The 23736-nt window shown below is 47.4% G+C and overlaps 1 protein-coding gene across 1 annotated transcript in view; it reads right to left on the bottom strand.

Moving 5' to 3' along the window:
* CACNA1H (calcium voltage-gated channel subunit alpha1 H) overlaps window positions 1-23736 on the bottom strand; it is a 126599-nt gene that overhangs the window by 71887 nt on the left and 30976 nt on the right. Inside the window, exons 8-10 of the mRNA XM_065645004.1 lie at window positions 13571-13663; window positions 10859-11648; window positions 5744-6156 (exon numbers count right to left, since the gene is read on the bottom strand). Coding sequence (XP_065501076.1) covers window positions 5744-6156; window positions 10859-11648; window positions 13571-13663 — 1296 coding nt within the window. The remainder of the gene's footprint in view (window positions 1-5743; window positions 6157-10858; window positions 11649-13570; window positions 13664-23736) is intronic.

Below are 23736 nucleotides of genomic sequence, written 5' to 3'. Positions count from 1 at the left end.
GGGAGCCTGGATAAAGATGGTCTGGAGAGCACGAAAAAGGTGGCGTGATCTTGGGGCACAAAAGATGGGAAACAGCTCTCTTCCCCAAGGCCCCCAGACAAAGCCCTTCTCTTCCCTCCCAAGAGGCGGGGACAGAATTCAGATTAGCACAAGGTGTTTGTTGAATGAGCCAAATTTCTGTCACCCTACTCAGAAGACCCACCACACGTTCTCAACCGACACTGCTTCCCTACCAAAGCAACGCTTGGGGAAAGCCAACCACCCCATTCTTCCTGCTGGGACCTCGGAGGGGGAGCAGGGAGGGACAGCTTGGTACGCAGCTGACAAAGCCCCAGCACATAAAAGAAAGGACAGCTAAGGGCAGAACGAGTCTCAGGCCATTTATGCAATAAGCGTAACACAGTGGGCTGAATTTTCACGTCCTGGTCTAGGGGTATCTGCTTCAAGTCCAGCCCAGTGTGTGAGTTCTCAAAATTGGATCATGCAGAAAGTCTGAAGAGTCCCCAAGTTTCGCTAGCTGCAAGTGAGAATCTCAGATCAGGATAATGTTTTATTGACTCACAACTCAAGAGGAATTTAAGCAATTTGCTTTAAACTGCTGAAAGATTCTCCTCTGCTTTCTGAGTAAGTGCTGAGCTTTCCAGGCCAAACCAATTTTTCAAGCCAAAATTGACAAATGCTAAAATGGAACGTCACTAGAGAAGCTAGTTGCTACCTTAAATCACACAGAATTGCTTTAACTCTAGAATAATAAAACGTGCTACTCAAAACCAACACTTTTTTTGCACTGATAAGGAACGGACCACTGTGTACCCCCAAGGTCAGCTCCAATCTACCCCAAAGACAGCTGCTCTGGATGAAACGCCATGGATGAGGGATCGGAAAAGCAATTAAAAGCTCTTTGAACAGCAATAGCTTGGAACAAATACTAATTTGTACTTCTCGTCTGAGAAGTGAATATAAAATAGCATTTCTGGTGCCATTTGATGTAAATTGAGCCTTTTATGTGGAATCATTACAAGTATCAACAGCTACTTCTGCAAATTCCTCTGGGAAGCCAAGTGTGGGTCTCTCCTTGCAAGTTAAAGCAGAGGTCCTAGAGATGAATTCAGAGCTCACCCTTCAGCAGAGATAACACCAGCATCTCTCCTGGACAAAAGAACAGGACTCTGTCCTTCTCCTGGACAACTGGGGAGCTGGGAATTGAGGCAGACCGAAGAAGTACAGATGAGGTTCTTAGGGTTTAGTGCCAGAGTCAGGTTAATGGCTGGACTCGATCTTGAGCGTCTCTTCCAACTAAAATGATTCTATGATTCTAAGTAGCAATTATTTCTTCAGACCAGTCAGTGAAGCACACACAGGAGCTGACTCTGGGACAAAAAGTTACTGGCTTTCAGTGGCAGGGAAGCACTTGGAAACAGCTCCTGGAACGAGACCTGCCCGTGCTGGGCATCGATCCCGCTGCCCCAAGGCACGGCAGAGGTGGCGCTTTCGGGGCGCGCTGCTCCTGCTCGGTTGCTGCAGTGCCACGGCATGTTCTCGGATACTCCGGAGAACTGTCAGCTGCAATGAACGCATAACAAAATCATCCGACGTATTGAAATTGCCTGGAAGATTAATGCAAGGATTGCCTTCTTTGTACTCGGCTTGCCTCATCTGTGGGAGTGCCTATTCGTGCTGGAGATAGACAAATAAATAAATAAAGCACAAAAGGAGGGGGGAAAAAAAAACCAAACCAACAAACCAGGGACTTCGAACCAGCCAATTAACCTTTGAAATACAAGTTGTGCTGCTGCTAACTAGCAGCATCCTGTAACCTCCTAATTACCAGCCATGTACAGGGTGGCAGTTGGAGACAGAGCCGGCTGTTAACCCCGCGATGCGCTGTGCGGGAGGATCCGATTGCTGCTAATGACCCGAGTCCCAAAGAAACTCACTTCCCACCATCAGCTGCCTCTCGTTACCCGGATCTCCTGCTGCAAACCGGCTGTGCTGCCACGGAACCTTCAATCTGCCTCTGAGAAGAGCAGGACTGCTAAAAGGCAGCTCTGTGCAAAGCAGTTCTAGCATCTCCTCATCGTTCCTGGGAGTCAGGTAGCTGCTACGAGGGCCATGGCTTTAGCCATAGGACGGGATCCTTTTTTAAAAGGGTGTTATGTGGGCTACATGCATTAAATGGGGTGGTGCCAGTTTTGTTAGCCCAGAGCAACCGTGTGAGCAGACGGCTGTGAGCTTCAAATTCCCGTAAAAACACATATCGAAGCCTTGAGGGCATTTGGATGCGGACAGGTCTCTCATCTACCTAGAGGTAGCATGTGGGACTGCGGCAGCGCACAATCACCTCCCTGCCTTGTCAGAGGGGGCTACCAAAGCGCTGCTGCGGCACTCCTGTCCCCTTGCCCCGTGGCTACGATAAGGGCCGGCAGAAAAGCCCAAAGCCCGCTGGGTTTTACCTCCAGCCCGGCACCTCGCAGTCTCAATTTCCTCACCCAGAAGACATGGACAATAATGCTCGCTTGCCTCAAGAGGGCTCCGTGAGACTTGTCTGCAGAGCGCTGCCACGTCCCGGGATGAAAGGCGAGATAACGCACCAAGGACCTGTACTGCTCTATCTTCCACGCCATATGTTGTTCATACCCTCCAGCCCTCCCACACACACAGAGGGATTGATGCCTTGGCTTTGAACAGCACTCTGAAATAAAAATGAATATGGTGTGCCCATCTAATTGTGAAGCCACTGACGACTATGAAGCCTGAGAAGCTTGAGAAGAAAAGCGAGCAGCCATTAATAATTTTTTATAAAAGGGATTGGGCATTTCCTTACAGACAGTGAGGTTTGGGGAGGGCTTCCCTGAGGCTGCTGCACCGATTGCAGCCCAGTTCAATAAAACCAGCCAACGGCTGAAAACAAGCAGCACAAGTTGAGACCAAGGAACCTGCTTAAGCTGTTCGACCAAGAGCAAATGTCTCCGTCGTAGGTGATGTTCTGAAGGCTTCAGGGCGCAGGAGTCCCCTGCCCACGCTGCTGTCAGCAGGCACAGAGCACCGGTGGCCTCAACAGAAGCCCCTGAACCCAGCTCTCTGGGTAACACTGAACAGCGCGGTGGGAGCGAGGAAAGCAGAGACACAGGGTAGCTACCCTTGTAGGCAGCTCCTAAATCCTTATGACTTGCGGAATGGCCTCCAGGTTTGCCCTTGGGAGGCTGGAGAAGGAGACAACGGCAACACCCAGGCCTGGTTAACAGCCTGGAGAAGGCTCACGCCTTGTAATACCTGCCCTGAGCGGAGGTGCAGAGTGACCTGGGCAGCATCCATCGCTTAGTAACCAGAAAGCTTTGATTAAACCGCTTTTCCTGACAAGGATCGTGGCATGCCCAAAATAAGCCATTCTCGTCTCCCCTCCATCCCAACATCATGCTGTGGGTTTGTGTCGGCTTTGCTCGGGGATCTCCTCCTTATCTCCACACAAAGCCCGTCCCACACCACGAGTCTTGCAGCCAATTCTCACACCAGGAGGGCGGCGGGTTCTGAAATCACCCCGCTTTGCTCACAGAAGCCCCAGACTTTCACGCCAAACAGTCTGGGAGTCTAGAGCCATTTTCTATGGCTTTCAGACAGTGTTTCAGGCTCAGGTGATGCCCCAGAGGTCACTCGGTTGATAGCAGAGTGCTTGGGTGAGCTGTTTCCAAGCTGGGCTCTGACAGCTCCATGGCTTGTTATCCCCGCCGCATACCAGAGCCACTTCGCAGTCAGGCGCGTGGAGGAACTTTTACAGGTTTCACTTCAAAATTCCTCCCTTTTTATTGGGCCCACGTTGGGCAGGGCCTGCAAGCAAAGCTGGCGGGAGCCTGATGCTCCGTAGCCAAAAGCTTCAGAATCTTTATTGCCATTGGCTTTGAGACGGTTTAAAGCAAATCTTTTACAAGGTAAAATCAAATATAAACCTGCTGGCTACAGTTTTCCTTCGTTAGCAGCAAGGATGCAATTATCACAATTTACCTTTATACGAGTGACTGTGGACAGACTCCATATGATCCCTGAGCGTTCTCAGTGCAGCCTGCCTAAGGTTTTCCCCCAGCACCCGTCACGCAATATCCAAGGACTGACAAAGCTGTATCCGCCTGACAAAAGACTATCCATGCAGAAACGCAGCCGCCACGAGGAATGAATGGTCTATTCAATGACTACTGACAAGGTGTATTTCCTAATTTTAAAACTTGCTGTGGAACAACTAACCAGACAGAAAGCTGACAGCGACAGCTATTTCTTTGTTGGCTTTGAACGCTCTCTCCTGTAAGTGTGAACTAATTTATTGTTGCACAGCTGAGGTTCGTGTGTTTTAGCTGAGTAGTTGCTTTTCTGAAAGAAAAAAGTCTCAGCATAGAATATAGGGGTTTAAAGCACATGAGCAGAGAGAAAATAAAGTAGCAGCACTCTGGAGGATTGTTTGCAATGGTCTTGAGCAGGACCTAACCCTGGGAAACGATGGAGAAGAAAATGCAGAGCCTCCTATCGTAGAATCATTTCGGTTGGAAGAGACTCTCAGGATCATCGAGTCCAACCATAACCCAACTCTAGCACTAACCCATGTCCCTAAGGACCTCATCTCAACGCCTTTTAAAGCCCTCCAGGGATGGTGACTCCAGCACTGCCCTGGGCAGCCTGTTCCAATGCCCCACAGCCCTTTGATGTACCATGCGACTCTGCCTGCCTTTCCTCCTCACTCCTGAGCAAACAGACCAAGGCAGAGAGGAGGAATAGCTGTAGAAATAACCTTGACCCGGTCCTGATCCTGCAGTGGAGCTTTTGGGGAACGTTGGATGAACCTTTGACTATCTACCTCACAGATGATCAGTATGAGGATCTCCTGGTCTCACTAGGATGCATTTTCTGCACCTGATACAGAGGCGACACGAGAAATTCCAGAGCACGTCTTGAGAAAACTGTTGAAAGTAACAGCTCTTCTGAGAAAGCAAAGCCCAGAAAAGCGTAGCTTTCCCTAGAGTGACCAACTGGAGATGCTGAGATGACTCACCTCCCTCTCCCGCTGCACAGCCCCTCAAGCTTCCATCAGCTAACAAGGACAAGCTGTCCTCCGCCGCCAGCGCCGCCTTCTGCCATCACCATGTTCAGACTAATACTGGGAACAGCATGATTTCTCTTTCCTCCCTCCAAACACTTAACAGAAAGACCTACTTGCACCTTATGAGATAAAATGAAGGGTTTTGGAGCCTTCAGGGAGAAACTAATTTTTTTTTTTTTTCTTTGTTGCTTTTAGCATTGCCTGACAGTTCAAGTCTTTAGTTAAAGGTCCAAGATTAAAAGATCAAAGAAGAAACTCCTGCGTGGGTTTCATTGCACTACAAGGTCCCCTGTGCACCACCACCATCAGAGCAAAGGGGCATTTCCACCAGAACAATTCACACTTATATGAACAATTCACACTTATGTGAATAATTCGCAACAAACAACCCAAGCAATCGGGCTCTGAGCCGCGTTGCGACGAGTCTCCACACCTCAGCAGTGCTGCCAGCCGCCTTCTGTGGCTTTTTGCACACAGAAGGATGCTCCTGCTCATCACACGTCTGCAGAACCAGGCCCTCGGCCCCATTTGGTGCTTCCAACTTGCATGAAAACCACTTGTTTCTCCTCTGGCATGGTTTCAGCGTCCCCGCAAGCCACCACGCCGTGAGCACATGAAACCACGGACCCCCAGGGCTCTTCGCGCCCGTCCCACACTCACCTGCTCGTGGTACTCGATGCCCATGCTCAGCGTGTTGATGAGGATGGCTATCATAATCCCCCGGTTGAAATATTTGCTCTCCACAATCCTCTTCAGCTTGCTGCCAAAAGCCTTCCACAGGCGGGTCACCTTGTTCCTCTCCTTGGGTTTTTTCTTCTTCCTCTTCCTCCTGCCCGGCTGCTGCTGGAGCTGGTCTCTGCGGTCGCCGTGCCGCAGGTCCTGGGTGAACTCGTAGACGCCGTTGCTGTCGGAGTCGCCGCTGTCGGACTCGCTGAAGGCGAACTCGGGGTCTTCCAGGAGGCTGGCGCAGAAGGGGCAGTCTTGCAGCTCGCAGGTCAGCGTGCCGCCCGGCGGGCCGGGCAGCGGGCAGGCCACGCTCAGCCCCGACAGCCGGCTGGGCGTCCGCCGCAGACCTGCAAGGGGAGACGCGCCGTGAGCCACCTCGCACCCCCGACACGGCGGGCAGCAACGCAGACCTGCAAGGGGAGACGCGCCGTGAGCCACCTCGCACCCCCGACACGGCGGGCGGCAACGTGTCCCCGCCCGGGCGGCGCTGGGCCTGCCTGAAACGGAGAAATAAACTTAACCGCAGAGTCAATTATACTGTTAAGCGGCATTTTTCATTTTATCGGTGCTAGGGAACACTGGGGATCACCCTCCATAAGTGCTCCACAGACTGGATGCTCTTGCGTTGCTTATATTCACATGATTATTACGATTTTTGAAAATTTTGACATACATCTATACCAAGAAATAATTGATGATTTTAATTATAATTGATTAGTTTCTTACTTACAATACATTAATTACTAGTTAAATATAAACTAAGCACTCTGCTTCTAAACAACATATCACTTAATCTTCCGTCTCCCTCTTGTCATGCAGAAGGATGAAAACATGAGAAGGATGAAACATGAAGGATGAAAACTTGAAAAACATCCCCTCGTTTTGCAGGTGGTCAGAAAGCATTTATCATGTCAACTGGTTAACGATGGCTACGTCTTTTATAACTTAATCACAGTACACATTAATTTAGCAGCCTCTCCTCAGGGCGACTTCTGCTGCATCCTCAAATCAATGTAACACCCTCATACAGCCTTCAGGCCCCCCACGGTACCAAGTGGCTCTTGCTTTGTGTCACTTTCCCCCCTCCCCGAGGCTCGAGGCCCACCCTCGAGCCCCTCCATGGACGCGGGGCCAAGGGGCCTCTCTCCACAGAACGCAGCAGATATTTTGTGTTCTTCTGCTGGGTGAAGACTGACTGGCACACCCCTCACTTCCAATTATTTTTGATTATATCTGGCCAGGCTAACATCATTAGCGGTGATCTGAGCGCTATCAAGCTGCTATACTCAATTTAGATAGCGCTTCCATTTAGCTAATAATGAGGAGGGAGATTGAGAAATGGACCGAAGGTGGCTACAGACCACGGATCACAGCTCGGAGAGTCACGTAGTCCCTTCGGTCTCCTTCAGACTTTAATAAAGCTCAGGTGAATTCTTTGCTTGAGGCACAGGACTGAGTGTTCAGGGTGTTTTAAAATCAAACACGTTGCCACATGTTTAGTGGTGTGAGGAGAAATGCTGACTGCCCTCACAGAGCCAGGGTACGGACACGATACGGGCAAGTGTAATAACAAGGATGATGTGGGTGCAACGGCAACGAGATTTTATTTCCTCATATTTAGGAACCAAATTCCGGGTTTCCTCATATTTAGGAACCAAATTCCAGGTTTCCTCATATTTAGGAACCAGATATCAATGGCAGAAATAAAAACCAACATGAATGCAATACTGTGAGCATGGGATCCATCCTACAAAATACCCATTGAAATGTCAGTGAAAGCTTTCCTTGAGAGTCAGGGAAATAAGGTGAGGGGACAGTTTTCCCACACAACATGCCCGTGTCTGGAGGTTGGATGGGAACCCTTGGAACGATGTTGGGGACAGCAAGCAAAAGGCAGTGGATGCTCCCGGCTCCGGATCCAGGAGCCTGGAACTCACCCAGCAGTAATGCTGCTGATTTTGGTCACTCCTGCCTGATACTTGAGGACATCTTTAAAGAGAAGGCAGCACCGAACAAAATAAAAGCACCACATTAACTCGAAAACTGGGTTGTGACAAGAGTCAAAATGTATTTTACTTGCCTGAATGTCACTCAGATATCGCTGGCCTTCCAAACAGCCTCGCAGGAGAGGACTGTCCTCCTCCTGGTCATTACATCAAAGATACCAGGAGGATCAGAAATATTTGCCCCCTCACTCAACCTGCAAGCAGCACCGGTGCAGCACTACACGTTAGCACGGCGTTTCTGATCAGGACCCATCTGACGAGGAAAGGCTGCAGCACAGCCACGGCAGCACGGAGAGCAGAGGTAGTGGGCTTGCAAGACATCTTTTAATGCTACCAAAGTGTTAAAAATTATATGAAAAACACTGGCGCCGCAGACGTCTTCAAAATACCAGAGTCTCCTTGGCTGCCTGCTAAAATAACCTCCCAGCATTGCAGGGCACAAGAACACGGAGGAACAGGCTGTACTTTATGCTGTTCAATTCCACAACAAAAGAAGGGAAGAGAATACTCTCTCCCACAATTGCATCTTTCCCAGCAGACACCAACCTTGTTTCCAGCTGGGGCTCTGAGTGCCCTGGCTGCTAATGCCTCCTTAATGCTCTCAATTATCACTTGTGTGCTCTCCTTGCACAAGTCTTGCAGTGAACAGACTCTGCTTGTTGACTTGTAAGAGCTGAGGGAGAATCAAGCGAAATAGCTCTTTGTTTGCCCAAAGAGGCTGAGGCCGGGAGGGTCAGGCGAGCTTGTGAGCCCACCTCACCTTCCCCACCTAGCACAGGGTAGGCATTTAACACGGCTCCTTTGCTATGTTTAGGCTAGGATGGAGAATTGTGAGTTGGGAGCTGCGCCTGGCAGAGCTACACCCTCAGGAGCTGGCTTATGTGGCACTTCAAGAGCCTCCTGAAGCCTGCAAGACACATCCTTCATCCCAGCTGTATGAAGATGCTTGCGGTGCAGAAGTGAATCCGACTCAGCCCTGTTGGTGTGGCAGGAGTGGGAAGGAGGGTCTGGAAAGCGCCAGAGCCACGGAGGGAAGAGCCGAGCACCGGCACGTTGTGTGACAGGGTCTCCAGATGGACCCGGCTGACTCTGCTTCCCTTGCCAGTCCCTGTGCTCCCCAGGGTGCCAGAGAAGCTGCCGCTCAGCGGCCAGGAGCTGCAGCGCCCACCCCTTCCCCTAGATACAACACTTCTGACAGAGACAAAACAATCTCAGGAGATCTGTTTCAAGCATTTTGGCGTCCTCTGGGCTGAAATGCCTCTGTAAAAAAAAGGATAGTATAATTGCATAATGAACAGCAGCTCCATCTAACCTCCAGCTTTCAAAGAAAAACCACGGGTTAAGTGAAAATCTCTAAAGTCATTGAAGTGGCCCTGGGATGTCACACCTGGGACTGAGATCTGCGGCTTCCTTCTGAAGAGGACCCAGCAGCAGATCCCCCCGCAAGCACAAAGAACCAAACCTCTGACTTGAGCACTGCCTTCCAAACAACAGCTCTTCTGCTCATCCTTGCTTTCCCGGTTCCAGACTTCTGCAGAGCCTGGGCTTTTATATCAAGGTAAACACACATTCTCATAAAAACCTGCATTAACTTGCAGAGTTAAAGATGAACCAGTGATTCGTATAAAGCCCTTGCTTAACGACAGAAGAACGTTGCAACTAACCTTGCCCCTTTCTGCCCCCCTGCTAAGCTCCCAAGCGTACAGAAATGTCCGCTGAAGGCAATTTCTATAAACAATCCACTTTACCATTTTGTATGGTCACTTAAAAAAAAATACATTAACAAAGACAAGGCACCCAACCTATCTGGCAAGCAACCTTTACTGTGACCTCCCCCTGTGCCCCAAGCTAGGCTTGGTATTTTTTCAGCACATACATCACTAGGATAAATATTTGTGTCCATGCACACGCAGATAAACAGTTTTGGAAAACACAGGCATTGAAAAAAACAGATGATGAGTTTGGCTTAAAGAGATTAAAAAATAGAAGCTAGATCTTTTTGACTTTTTACTGTTTGAGGGCTTAAGACTCTATTTTCAGCCTTTAGCTCCAGTCATGAGGACTGGAAACATTTTGCAAAATAGAAACCTAAGTGTTGCATGTGATCACCGCTCCAGCAGTGGGGGATTTATACATGAATGGAGATAAAACTACACTAACTAGCAGTGCTGGTGTGGCTGCAGTATGTACAGACAGGGACCGGACAGAGGTACAAAATAGTCCCCAGGATGTTCCTCGTTCATTCAGACTGAATGGAGCTCCAAATCTGCAGTAACGCTCAGTCCAACACTTCTTCTGCACATGGGGAAAGATGAGAGGGAAAGCCTGAGATCTGCAGCTCTCCTACACACCTCCCCTCGCATGTGTCCTCTGGGGACCAGCACGGAGCAAAACCCTTCAGCGGCCACGGACCGTCCTCCAAAGCTCCTGCTCCTTCTTGCCAGAAAGAAATCCAGAGTCCCAGAGGCCTGTCAGAGTAGAACTAGGGGTTTCTAGAAGTGTCTGGTTTGAATTCTTTCAGTGCCTCCCTGTCTTAAACTTCTTATGTTTCCTATACCTTATGCTTCTCCAGCAGCTTCCACCTGCTCTTCCCTCTCAAGGTACCATCTCCCAACAGCTGGGGCTTCTCTGCTGCAGGGCTGCGGCCGACAGGTCCGTCATTCACCAGAGATGTAATTCCAGGGGCTGCACAGATCTGTTCTTGAGTGGGAACAGAGGGAGAACCTCCAGGATATCACTAAGCACATGAGAGGAGCTCAGAAACACACGCTTTGTAACCGCGGGAAAGAGGCCACCCCAGTGGCCTGAACTCGCTGGCCGGACCAACCTGTATCTTGCTTTACCAAAAGACTGCAAATACCAGAGTAGAAGGAAAAGAGCACACGGTCCCTCAACCTGTCCTACTTGAGCGCTCAAACAGCATTCACAAACAGCCTCTGTCTTCAGCACCATCCATGGCTATCATTAACACCTTAACTCTTGAGCAATTTGCCCTTTGCCCAGCTTTCCTAAGCAAAAAAAAACCCCGTTTGTTTGTCCTTACCATGTTCTCCCACAAGTTGCTGCAGCTTCCCGTAAGAATCCGTGCCCAAATTCACAGGGCTATTAACCACGGCCACAGGTGAACTGCCATTCTTCTTTCCTTTGGGAACCGCGACAGAACTGGCTTTGCTAGTCGGAGAAGGCAGGATGGTAGGATAGTTCATGTTGCCATGGTTGGAGAGTCCGGCAGTCAGTTTAATGCTTGCAGGGGCATTGGAAGACTTACAGTTCACTTGTGGTCCTTCGACATGACAGTCTGCATGGTAAATGCTGTGCACAGACTCCGAATCTGGAGGAGGAGCAGGGCTCTGCAAGTTGGGTGATGGAGAAGGAAGCATCAATTGGCCTCCAGGTTTCATGACCTTGAGTTCCAGGTCGCAGATCTCAGGGTTGGAACACGGTCCCCGAGGGCTCCCGTTGCTGATGTGATAGTGGTGGTGGTGGTGGTGATGGTGGTGGTGGATGAGGTGGTGTATGGAGGTGATGCGCTTTTTGCCTCGGTGGCTTTGCCCATTTGTGGTGCTGTTGGGGTTCACTTTTTTCCGGCGCTTACTCTGCCAGTTATTGTACAGGCGTATTGTCCGCCGTTTCATCTTCCTGAAGATGTGGCAGATGTACTTGAGCAGCTCCTCGTAGCAGCTACCTGGCTCCGAGAAGCTGGCAATTGTGCTGTCGTTGGAGAGATAACGGGCCCGCTGCTCCTGCATCAGCTGGTTCTCCCGCTGCTTTGTTTCAGAAAACTGTGTTGCTATCACAACCAGGCACAAGTTAATCATGAAGAAGGAACCAACCTGGAGAAAACACAGGGAAAGGAATTAGCAGGGACTTGACAAAGGAAGACACGCTCTTCACCACCACATGCTGACTGGACTTGAAGTGTGGTTCCTAGAAATCCTGAGACTTCCAAACATGCCAAATCTCAGTGTCTGCTCACCAAATGTTATGTCAACATGTGCCTGAGCTGCTAAATTTGCTCCTAAGCCGTGTTAAATTATCCTGGCAATGGCGAAGCAAGCTGCTAACAACAGCCTTCACCGCTTTCCTCCCCTCAACAGTGACGACATTTGCTACTAACACAAGGTGAATGAAACACAACGCAATCAGTTACCACCACAAACCACATCAGTAGGAAACACCTGGCCAACCTGCAAGGAAAGATAGTCTGAAGTCAAATTTGTGCTGTACTGAAACTGTCTCTTCTTCTATCACTGCACACCCTGGCACAGTGCGTCCTCATTTTGAGGAGGACAATCAGGGTCCATGCATTTATGACCTTGTACTCTTGTGTCTCTCTGACACAGAGAAATGCATCTCCAGGAGACTCAGTGCTCCTAGAAAAGCCTGATTTATCGTCTGGTTGAACTGATGTGTTCTTGGGTGATACCAGGTTCTCAAAATGAAGTCCCAAGGACAAGAATGCGAAGTGACCTGAGGCTACCTCCTTCCCTCAGCTGTTGAGTCCACAAACTGGATTTTTGACACTTGGCTTCATAAATCAGCTGAAGGAAAATGTCAAATATTCCCATCAGAGAATCAGGGCCTGTAGGCGTGGAAGGGACTGACGTCAAGAAGGCACCACTGTCTACATGGCCAAACCTCTGCGCTAAGCTCAGTAGAAAACGTATGGATTTAATCTAGGCCATTGTCTGGTGAATCCTCAGGGGAAGCCATCGGGAGATGGTTTGCAGTGCTGTTCTGCAGTTCATAATATCAGCCTGGATACTCTTTGAAAAGCAGCAAGGGTGCCGTTCCCAGCTGCAAGTGACTTGGAAATTAGTCACCTTCTGGCTTTTCTGCAAGGATCCGTATGTAGGGAAGGGTTCAAAAGAGTGGAGCATAAATCTCTACTACACGTGGCCCATTTCTAAAGGCTCAAAAATCACTGGCTTCAGCACACCATCCATCACTGGGAAACTCTCACGCTGCTCTGATCCGCGCCTTTCCCACTGCGGGTGGGAGCTGTGGTGGTTTGACTTCCCAAGGCCTTCAAAACCAGAGAGACGAGGATGGAGTTATATGTAAAGAATATCCAGCCACAACAGCACTTCAAAGTGCCTCTGTCCCCTGTCCTACCTGATACCTACACGGTACTTTTCCCTCTGCTCTTCTCCAGACTAAAACGCTTAACTTTTCCACAGATGTAGACCTCTGGAGAAGGCTTTGCCCATCGTAAAAAAAAACCTTTCTAACATGGGATGGCAGCTTCTGAAGGCAACCTCCAGCATCTCCAGTGAGTAACATCTCGTCTTTAGGAACAATAACACTGTGAGACCGTGAAAAGGTGCATTACTGTCATTTAAAGGGCTTTGGAGAAGTTCGATAGTTTGAAATGAGGTGTCCCCTGGCACATTTAGGATGCTAAAGGAAGGAAAGCTACAGCCTCTCCGCTTGCTGTTCTCATTAGCGGTTGCATGGCCAAGGCACAGTATTTAGGACGTATCAAGGTGACAAGACCAAGACTGGGAGAGTAAGAGGGAGGGAAGACCATATGGCTTGACAAGCTGTGACTATGCATCACATGTGACACTAAAAGGGACTGTTGTAGCCAATAATCTGTCCGCACAGCACTAATCACAACCTGCATGATTATGCTTTATGGCTGGAGGAGGGTCTCCCACCCCAAATCCCAGCTGGCTTTCCTCTGTGAAAAGCCCAGGGAACAACTTTACCCCACAAGGACAAGCAATGGGAGCATCTCACAGTTCATACTTACTATTATAAGCAATATAAAATATATAAAATTGTAAAAAGAATGTGCATCCATCACATAATACATGATGTCAACCCATCCTTCCAGGGTTATAACCTACAGGAAGACAGAGAAAGAAAGTGTAAGAATAAAAGTGAACCAAAGAGTTAGTAAACATCAATATTCTGATAGTGCCTGGTACTCATCACTCGACAGCATCTCTCAGGATCCTGCTGCACTTCTTTTCCCACTTGGCTTAGGAGAGCAGCAATGTGTGACCAAAGGACTGGCCTGAGGTTTCTACAGGAATTAAAATGGTTAAAATGATAAAACATTTCAATAAAACATCTGGAACACTGGTTCTGAGCCAGTGCAAAGAAATTCCAAGGAAGGATTATGAAGGGAGCAAAAGCCTCTCTGTGCAGAGACCTGGGCTTTTACCTTAAGTTCCTGGTTTGTTACTCCCAAAATTCCCAAGTTTTTAAAGCCCATTTTGTTTTTGTAAACCCAATTTCTTTGTGATTCCTACTGGCTCATCATTACGACCGCACCACCAATATCATAGTGGGAAAGCATCTGAATGGAAGAGAGTTACTTTAATTAAATGTAGAATTGATTTCATACTCGTTTTCTCAGTCTTCCTTCCACTAAAAAAGAAGCTGAGGATTTAATTAACACCACACAGGCTGTGTGCAGAGCACAGCGAATTCTGCCATGTAATTTACACTTTTTATTTAGATAAAACATATCAAACTTCTGGTGCTATCTTGCTACTAGTCCTAGAGCTGAAATTCTAGCACAATTTCCAAGAAAATCAAAGCTCCTGTCTGAATTTACTTACACCGACGTACCTTATTTGCTATGCCTGATGTGTCGGTGGTTCTAGCATAAACCCAGAATTGCTGCCTGCCTCCCATTTTGGTGGCATCACTCTTGATTTAAACCATGTTTGCAGTGAAGGAACTGTGAATTATCTTGCTGTGAACAAGAAAACGATCAAGATTCATTGGTGTAGAAGACTTTCTGCATGGCATGTGCAGAAAAGCTGATCCATAAAGCCCTTGCTGTTGAGGCAGTGAATAAAACAACGTTCTTGTCACACCTGGAGCATCAGGGCAAAACACTGGCAGGGAAATCAGACATGAATCTTTGCCGTTTTCCTTCTTTTCTTTTACTCAAGCGACTGTCAGAGCCTCTCGCATCAGCTCATGGGTGCTGGAACAGAAACACCCCCGACTCCGGATTCCTCACACCCTAAAGTGCAATGTGGTGGTTTCTTACCTGCAAGTTTTCAAACCCACTTCCCACGTTGAAGCACACACAACTTACCACCCACCGTGCCGCCGGGGGAGAAGCGAATGCAGCTCCACGCTAAAACCAATAAACATGATCTGCCAAAGAGCAGGTAAAAATTGTCTCTGCAGCTGTTTTATTCTGTCGGTGTTGCTAAAGGCTTGGAGCAATCAGGTCTGATGAGATGCTGGCTGCATTTACACAAACTGCCCCCACCTCTCCTGTTCCTCATTACACACATTAGATGTTGTTTCGTATCACATCCTCGCTGCTGGTTAGTGAAGCACGGATATCAGACAGCAACGCTATGCTGCCAGTGGCATGGGTTTAACAAAACCAAAAAGAATGCTTTTGGTCAGCAGGAACACCAGAGATCAATCTGCGGTACAAAGTTTTCAGCAGCAGAAGCATTTTTTTGTGTAGATGCAAGTGCTGTTATTCACCGTGGAGTCTCGGGAAGGGGTTAAGCTGTCTGAGCAGACACAGGCAGTAACCAGTCTGTTCAGTGGCGTGAGACGGACAAGTAATCAAACTCAAACTGCCCTTTCCTGCCTTCCCTTTAACACGGTTGAAACATTTATAGCGAGCAAAGTTCTTTTCGGCTGCATTCCTCACCTGCCTGGGCTGCGCAGCGCAGCCGATCGACTCCTGCACTCGATCCCTGTGCAGGTTCACGGGGAAACTGGAGGGATCGAGTTGGAAGGTGACACAAGGCTAAACCAAATCGGCTACCTAAGAAACAGTCTCCTTCGTGCTGTTGGGAGCCCTCTCTCCCTTCCTTGCCCTCTGTTTGATGGGCATTTCCGAGTCAGGCTGCCACAGCTGGCACAGCAGATGCTCCAGCCGTTTACACTTGGGGATGACAAATGAGCCCAGGGACTCTAAACATATTGGATCCACCTCTTCACCAAATTTGCATTTGGCTTGCAATCCTCAAATTGAATGTATTAAAACGATTAAACACGGAGCCCTCTCTACAAAAGCAGTTACCTGAGGGCTGCTGCAGGCGCTGCCGGCTCCCCACCTGGGAAACAGCTGCTGGGATAACAGTCAGGGCCAACCAACACTTAGAGAGGGATTTTTCTTGCGTGCTAGACAGCATTTTCAGCAAGAATCAATCAACGCACCACACTTCTGCTCTGGAGGGCTGAGCTCATCCGGCTCTCAGATTATTTAAGGTGTAATTAGAATTTGCATTATTTACTACTCACTTGTAAACCAAAGGGATACAGGAGGGATAAGCAGACTGCTGGGCTTTTGTTCTCCTGTTTGACATCTTTGTGGATTCATTCTTGGGCTCACCACCCAGTATAAATGCAGCAGTACCTAGGAGAAGGATTCCTGAGCTGCCGAGGATTAGCGAGCACTAGCAACCCTGTAAGACAGTGTGCTCACAGACATCTGCCTTCTTTTTTTAATCAAATAGCTCTGGAGAAATGCAGGACGACACACATGCACAGCCACCTGTCTGGAGCGAAACAGTGCCTATGATTTTTACAGCCCAATTCTTGCCATGCTGTGGTCTTTCATGCTGTCTTTTGAAGTGTTTTGAATGACTTTACGAGTACATTTTTACCTCCCCCGAGATTTCACTGCATATCCCCAGCAAGGCCTTGGTGTAAATGGGAACCGGAGTATTCGAATTTGCCAACAGCTGGTTTACGTGACATGAACTAAACTCTTTATTTTTGGAACCAAGACAAAGGCACCTGCACTGGTGCAAGGTTCAGTGCTGCAGTGCACAGTTTGATCCTACACATTTATTCTCAGACCAGATGAACTCAGAGGGAAAGCCAGCAACTCTCGCTATTCTCCCAAGAACACGGATATATTTTTTCAGTGCTGCTTTGCCTCATGTGCCTCCCTTGGGGCAGCCTGAATGCAATATCACCTACTTCACTGAGCAGAAATGACTTCTTCCTCTCTTCAGTTTCCAATCTGATTAATCCAGTTGACTGCAGCTCCAGCATTTGGCCCTCCAAGCCTTTTATAGATGTCTTCCAAGGACCTGGAGCACCTTTCTTGTGCTTTCCAATCTCAGAAATCCATTCTCAGTAATTAAATTCTGTTCAAGCCATGGCTGTTCACAGACAGACATATTAAACAGCGTCTCCAAATGTACCAGTTCAAAGCTTCCAATAAATGCAACATACAATTATTTATCAACAGAGATAAGATGGCAAGAAACACGTCTCCTAATTGTGTTCTGATGAAAAAGATGTGCAGGATACGTGGCACGCTAAAATTGGCAGCTGCAGAGAAATAGCTGAAAGATTCAATTAAGATGATTGGCAAGGTTGCCCCGGAGGCTGCTGCCAACTGGAATCACACGCTCGCAGACCCGCTGGGAAAGGAGATGCTGCCCCCTCAGTGTGGGGAAATGATTTTTGCCTTTGACGGACAGAGCTGTCCCCTAAGCCATGGGAGACCCAGCGTGATGCTCAGTCTGGTCCTTCCTGCCTGCTCATTCAGTCCCTCACCTCATACACAGCGTGGGCAGGGATGGGATAAATCATTTGTCTCCCATTAATACCTATGAGGCTGAGTGCTAAAGCCCCGAGCCTTGCGTCTGATCCTCCCATCACTGCAAGGATTCAACAGAAAACTCACTGGGGTGAACGTAAAGACAAATTTTTGACTTCATTGATCGTTGGCTTGGACACCACCCATGCAGTCCCCAGCCAGGCACTCCCTGATCACCACACTAACGTGAGCAGGACGAGAACGGACAATCAGACATTTGGGTTTTTTATGTCTTCTATTCTGTGATTCTGATCCTCTCGGTTTGCTCACGCCACAATAATTTTATCAGTTGTAACAGAGATGCTCATCTGATTTATGGTAGCATAATAGGGGACAGAATCAGGTCTCCTAGTCAAGCTAATCAGAATCAATCTAAAACTCCAGAGTGAAAATCACAAGGGAGATGTAGATTAAAGATGCTGGCAATTAACTCAGACCTCCTCATTGTTCCCAGGGAGACAGGAGGTTTACATTGTTTTTTCTGGGGTCACTTCAAAGGTCTCTGCAGAACAATTTCTTTTATTATGTCAAGAAAATTTCATCATAAAAATCCTTGTCTTTGAGCTCTGCCAAAATTTGTGCAAGTTCTTGGCTATAATCCATTAATTCAAGAGCAGGTTCTTTTTTGCTCTAGTGTCAGTTAAGAAAAAAAAGAATCATCCGGGGGGAAGAAACAACACCCAAACTCCAACTCAAACTGCTTCAATTACTGAAGTCAAACACAGGATTGCTTTCTGTGTATTAGAAAGCACTAATGGCTAGTGCCAGATGGACCGCCGCAGACAGAGATCAACCTTGAGGTGCCACTAATCAATGGGAAATGAGGAAAGTTTGGAAAATTACTGTGTGAAGCGAAGCTGAAAAGATTCAAAGACCTGAACGCGCAGCACAGAAACCCCCAGCCTGGCTCTGGTCCTTCTCAAGGCAGATTGTGCTGCTGTGATTACCTGAACAAACTGCATTTGTAGAGACGGCCTCCCTGAGCCTGGCGACCAAAATCAGCATCTCACGCTTTGATCAAAACCCCTAAAACGCAGAGCTCTGGCGAACAGAAATCTCCTTGGTGGCTGATTTCAGGATTGCAGGTGCTTGTGCAACTCAGCGCCTGGCCCGAGCAGGATACAGAGCAAGATATAGAGAAACCCAAGCGTTTCCAGACCATTTGGAGTGTTCATCTTAATTGACACCTATAATTTGCAGGCAGACTATTTCCTTAGCCTAAATTGAGTCCTTTGGGGACAAGATGGGCATTATCTGCATCAAAATCAATTATCCTGAACCGAACAGCAATTTTGAGGACTGCCATGATTATTTGGTTTTCTTTACTTTTTATCTCATCATTTCCCTGGCCCTGCTACAAGGTTTTCGTTTTGGTTTGGTTTTTTATTACTTATTTTTATAAAGCTCATCAAGACAAGATCCAATGATAGCATAAATTGCAAGAGCTATTAATTACTATGATGGTCTCGGTAAGTTTTATCAGGCCTTTAGTATTCATTTCTGAAAGGCTCTTATCTCTGTATTGTGCCCTCTTGGGCATATTGAATTGGCCAGCAAGCCCTGGTCAGTGAATAATGGAGTATTGCCCTTCCGTATGCCGAGTGCTTGGCAGCTGATCAAATGACTATTTTTGAAGTCAGCTTCACAATTTTAATTATTTCCTCGTGACACATGTTGTTAAGTAACCTCTGTGGTCAGAAAAACAGGTTTTATTATATTCTCAGCGATGTCCTTTGAACAGATTCTCTTCCTTTCACTTTGAGGACCTGTTTACTTTCCAAAGCGACTTCAGCCATTTCTTTATAAATTGAGCGTCTTGCAAAGCATGCATCTGCTCCGAAAAGTGCAAAACGGAAAAGAAAAGGCAACTGTGCAACCTTGCACTTGTCTTTGATTCGTGACGTTTCAAATTTGTTCCACATAAATGTGATCTCTGGTCAGCACTATCAGTCCACAGTGAATCTCGAAAACCAGAGTGCAGCCAGCGTGCAATGAAGTTGGACGCTTCACTGATGCTGTCGTTGGCGGCCCAGAACCTCACAAAAGTGAATCTATAAGCTTAAAAACAGCATAAAACCTCCACAACTTTTGCTACAAAAGGGAGGTTAGTTGCCGTCTCCATTTCACACTAAATAATGCAAGATCCCCATCTGATAGCAAAACCATCACTGATTTCAGATGACTGCTGCTTATAACAGATCACATCTCAGTCCATATTCATGAGGTTTGATTTACTGCGATAATTATCCTGTCTTCATTGTTTGTGTAAAGTATCTCATGCACAGGGAATGTATTTAACTGTTTAGCTTCAGCAATAATGAGTCCATTATCATAGAGGGAGCCATAAATCAGAGTTTCATAGCAGAGCAAAGCTGCAAGATGAAGAGTCTGCAATGAAGAGAAGGGAACCGAAGCCAGACTGAGATCTTGCTTACAGATGAAGGCACCGTATAGCAATTCTGTGAATGACAGCGCTACTCCAGACACCACTGTCTGGAACGCAGCAGCAGCTTGGGGTACCGACCCAATGCAAAAAAGCAAGGATTTTTGTTACTTGCATTGTTACACCTTGTTTCAAATTATATTAGAGACTATTGACAAAGGGTGCAGAGCTCCAAGCACAGCCAGCCCTCCGTGCAGGACTGTGACACACGACACATTGCGGGTGACCAAGTGTCTACGCTTTGGGGGGTGTTTTGTTCTCCTGGATGGATCTGCCAACTCCACACAGTCTGTAGACGGTTGTGTGGGGACGTCGGGGTGACGGAGCTGAACCTTTGGCTTGGCATGGGCTATGTAAAGCTCCTGCTGCAAGGTGCAACAGCAACAACTGATCACGGAGCAGGTTTGGGGCAACCCACTCAAATAAAGATTTCCCTATAAGAATTGTTGACGTACCTCAAGACCAGTAGCTTTTTCATCACCTAACTGGACTCCAGATCAGGCCATGGCTTGCTGCAGACACCCCTTTTGACTCTGAATACAAGAATCTATGATTGAGGAAGGATTAAACCCTTCCAAAACTAGAGTTTGCAGTAGGTTTCTGTGCCACGCTGGGTCCCTCCAATACCTCCCATAGGTTAGCAGGTCCAGACCTGGAATCAGGATTGGTGTCTCTGACTTGTGCTAGATTGGACTATTTCTTCTAGTCTTCAAAATGAAGGAGATTTTTTGAAAAGCAACTAATCCGCTTGGAAGCACACTCTGAGATGCTTTAAAGGGGATGGATATTTTTAGATTGGGTATTCAGCATGAAAGCTCTTCAAATGCAGAAAATGATGTTTATTTGGCTGACCAAATTAAAAAAAGCAGCAGCAACAAAACTCAAACCCCATCATTCAGAGTGAAATATTTTTTGGTGATCCAAAACAAATTCAAGTCTAGTGACAAAGCATCATCTTGAAGCGATGGAAATTAAAAGCATAGAATTCTTCTCCCTTTTTTTCTCCCCAGCCAAAACTTCTTGCCAAATTCAGCACAGATAAGCATTGTTGACACATATCCTCAGTTTAAAGAATGAACCATTTGACAAAAAAGTCCTTTTGGCCAAAAAATTATCTACTCAATGAACTCTGAAAACATGGGCACCCAGTGTGACAGCTGCTTCTGAAAAACAGGGCCCACAAAACTAAACGTTGCACGCATAAATGCAACTGCAGTCAGAAGCCTCAGGCTCTTTTCCTCCCTTCCTTCTACCTCAGTGGGCCTTTGGCTGTTCCCCAAAATATTTAAAACTACTGCAAGTGGAAGAACAGAGGTTGCAGCAGACAGGCAAGCAAACGTATTAGTAGCATCTTGGGTACAATGTCCATGTGAGTGACAGCCGCGAACCGAGAGAAACAACCCTGCGGATTCTGTCCTGCCAGCAGGTTCCAGGGCGGAGGTTTTGCTCATATTAAGGGAAAGCAATGGTAGAGCTTCAGGTCTTGCTTCTTTGAACGAGATCTTTTCTTGAGCGAGTGACAGTATAGATGAGGAGGGGCTTCAAGTTCATTCTTGTGTTTGGTCATAGCAGAAATGCATTCAAGTGCATGTCATTTTTCCTTTGATTTGAACAGAGGATATGGTTCGCATTACGGATTTAGTGGAAAGATTTCCAGGCAAGGAGAAATCCTCAGAGAAGGATTTCCACCATGATGAACAGAGGCAGAAACTGTGGGAAGTGGGCAACAGCCGTGGAACAGAACAAGGTACCAAACCACGGGGAAATGAGACAAATGAACCTTCCTCTTTCCAAACCTGAGATCTCGCCCTCAAGCTCTGCACCTCCCAGCTGGTCCATCTCCGGGGCTGCAGATCCGGCCAGAAGCAGAGTCAGCAACACGGAGACAAAACAAGCTCCTCATCAGCACGCAGCACAGGGGCAAAACGAATAAACCCTCGATTGGATGGAGATAGCTTACGCCAGCTTGCAGGGGCTTCGTTTTTGACAAGCTCAAGCACAGAAGAGGTAACTGCACGTCAAAACAAAAGGGCTGCTTCTGCAGCTGTCCTGCCTGCTCCGGCAGCCTGCCATCGCCTCGGGAGGAAAGTACCCGCAGAAGGACAAACGCAGGAAGAAGTGGGTGGCACCAATTCCCCCACTTTCCCACCCAAACCTGTTCTCCCTCCTGAGCTGGTCACCCACACCTTCGTGGCTGTGACACACTCCTAGTTTTGGCGAGACCAAGTGCAAAGAGAAGTTCTCCATCTAAGCACAGCGTGGAGACAACACCTTCAACTCTTGCTGAGCAGACAGTTCCTTTAATGCTGCTCTATTTCCAGACATCTTTCTTCAGAAGGTGATTCAGCTTTTCCTTTGTTGGGCATTCTTATCATGTCGTGTGCCTGCTGGGCTTGTCTTCAGCTCTTATGAACGCAACCGGGCTTTCTTTTCTTTTCTTTTCTTCTTCTTTTCCTCCTGACAGCAGCAAGGGGGCTGCTGAATGCAAAGCATTCTCCTCTGAGAATTCCCTCGCTAGGGCCTTCTGATGATGGGCTAGAGATGTGATACTTGTATGACTTGATTAACTTGTTAACTGAGATGTCTTCTTAAGCAGAACCTCGTAGAGGCAATAGGCACCCAGAACAACTTAAGCCAGAAACGGAATCATTAATCTGAGAACTGCATTCAAGGACTAATTTCAAGAGGGTCTTTCATTAAGGAAGGCCCTTAGAAAATGCAGCTACTTCTGAAACCCATGTGAAGAGGCCACAGAAAAGGTAAGGTAGCCATCACCAGAAATGCCAGAGCCCCTCCGAATTGTCAGATAAACCTTCTCTCTTATACTAGATGGACAATTCCCGAAATGTCCATGTAATTTTTTCCTGTTCGTTTGCTCTCCAAGTTCAGTCCTTCCAGCTACATCCTGGAAGGAGGCACAGAAGAACAGCTTGTTCCCTTGAACTTGCCTTGGTTCTGCCCCAGCTGATGGTTATCGCTCCCCCAACTCTGCCTCACCAGTTTTGCCAAAAGCATTGCTTCCTGATGTCAAGTGCTATTAAAGGTTTTAGTTTTCTGCAAGTCAGACATGAAGTCATCCAAGCGATTATTCTGTGGTTTGCAAAGTAGCTTAAATCATCTCTTCTTCCCAAACTGAGTTTCTTACCAGCCACCCAACCCCCTTTTATTTTATCGGGGTTTCTGCATTCAGGTCTGGCCACACCGAGACTGATGGTTAAGAAGGTGGCAGCGTTTTGGTTGCTCCACTGAGAATGTCAGTAATTCAAATTAAATTGGACTTTGGTTAGGTGGGTAATTCATCATTTGCAGTGTGACAACAATACCTGTAATTACTGCTCTTATTGTTGCGGCTGAAATTCATGTGCAATAAAGGGACCTTAATATCATGCCAAACTTCACAGTTAATTTAGGTTCCATCTCCTTTCATTTATTCTGTAATAAGCTAATTAGTTCACATAATTTGCCAATGAACGTGCCTTTGTAACAAATATATACATGAATTAGCCTATTACACAACAAATGAGGGGAGTCAAAACATGAATCATTTGCAGGATTACATAACGAATTATTATCCTTTCAAACACCTATGGATGCAGCCATCGTCTTTATTACTTTAAGATTTTATTATCTGTACTAAGTTGGTTCTCCTGTCTGATGCCTCTGACTTACTCTTGTGTCTGGAAGGTGAACAGGACAATGCCTTTGAGTGTTGTGGACACCCCGCTGCCACATGCCGGCCTACTTGCAAATTCAAGATCACTACCATGAAGTTAAAAAACGTCTTTCAGCTCAGCTGCTTAAATCCAAATCCTGGCAGCTGACAGGGCTTGGCCGTGCTGCCAGCCTCCTGCCTCGGCACACCCTTCGCAAGGACGTTTTGGAGCAGAGATCTTCAGATCTCCCTGTCAAACTCTGCTTTTGATTTTGTTTG

The sequence above is a fragment of the Caloenas nicobarica genome, chromosome 14, assembly GCF_036013445.1.
Source record: "Caloenas nicobarica isolate bCalNic1 chromosome 14, bCalNic1.hap1, whole genome shotgun sequence".
In the NCBI taxonomy this organism is placed as follows: Eukaryota; Metazoa; Chordata; class Aves; order Columbiformes; family Columbidae; genus Caloenas; species Caloenas nicobarica.
Note: the sequence above shows the minus strand (reverse complement) of the source record. Positions and strands in the feature narration are given on the sequence as shown.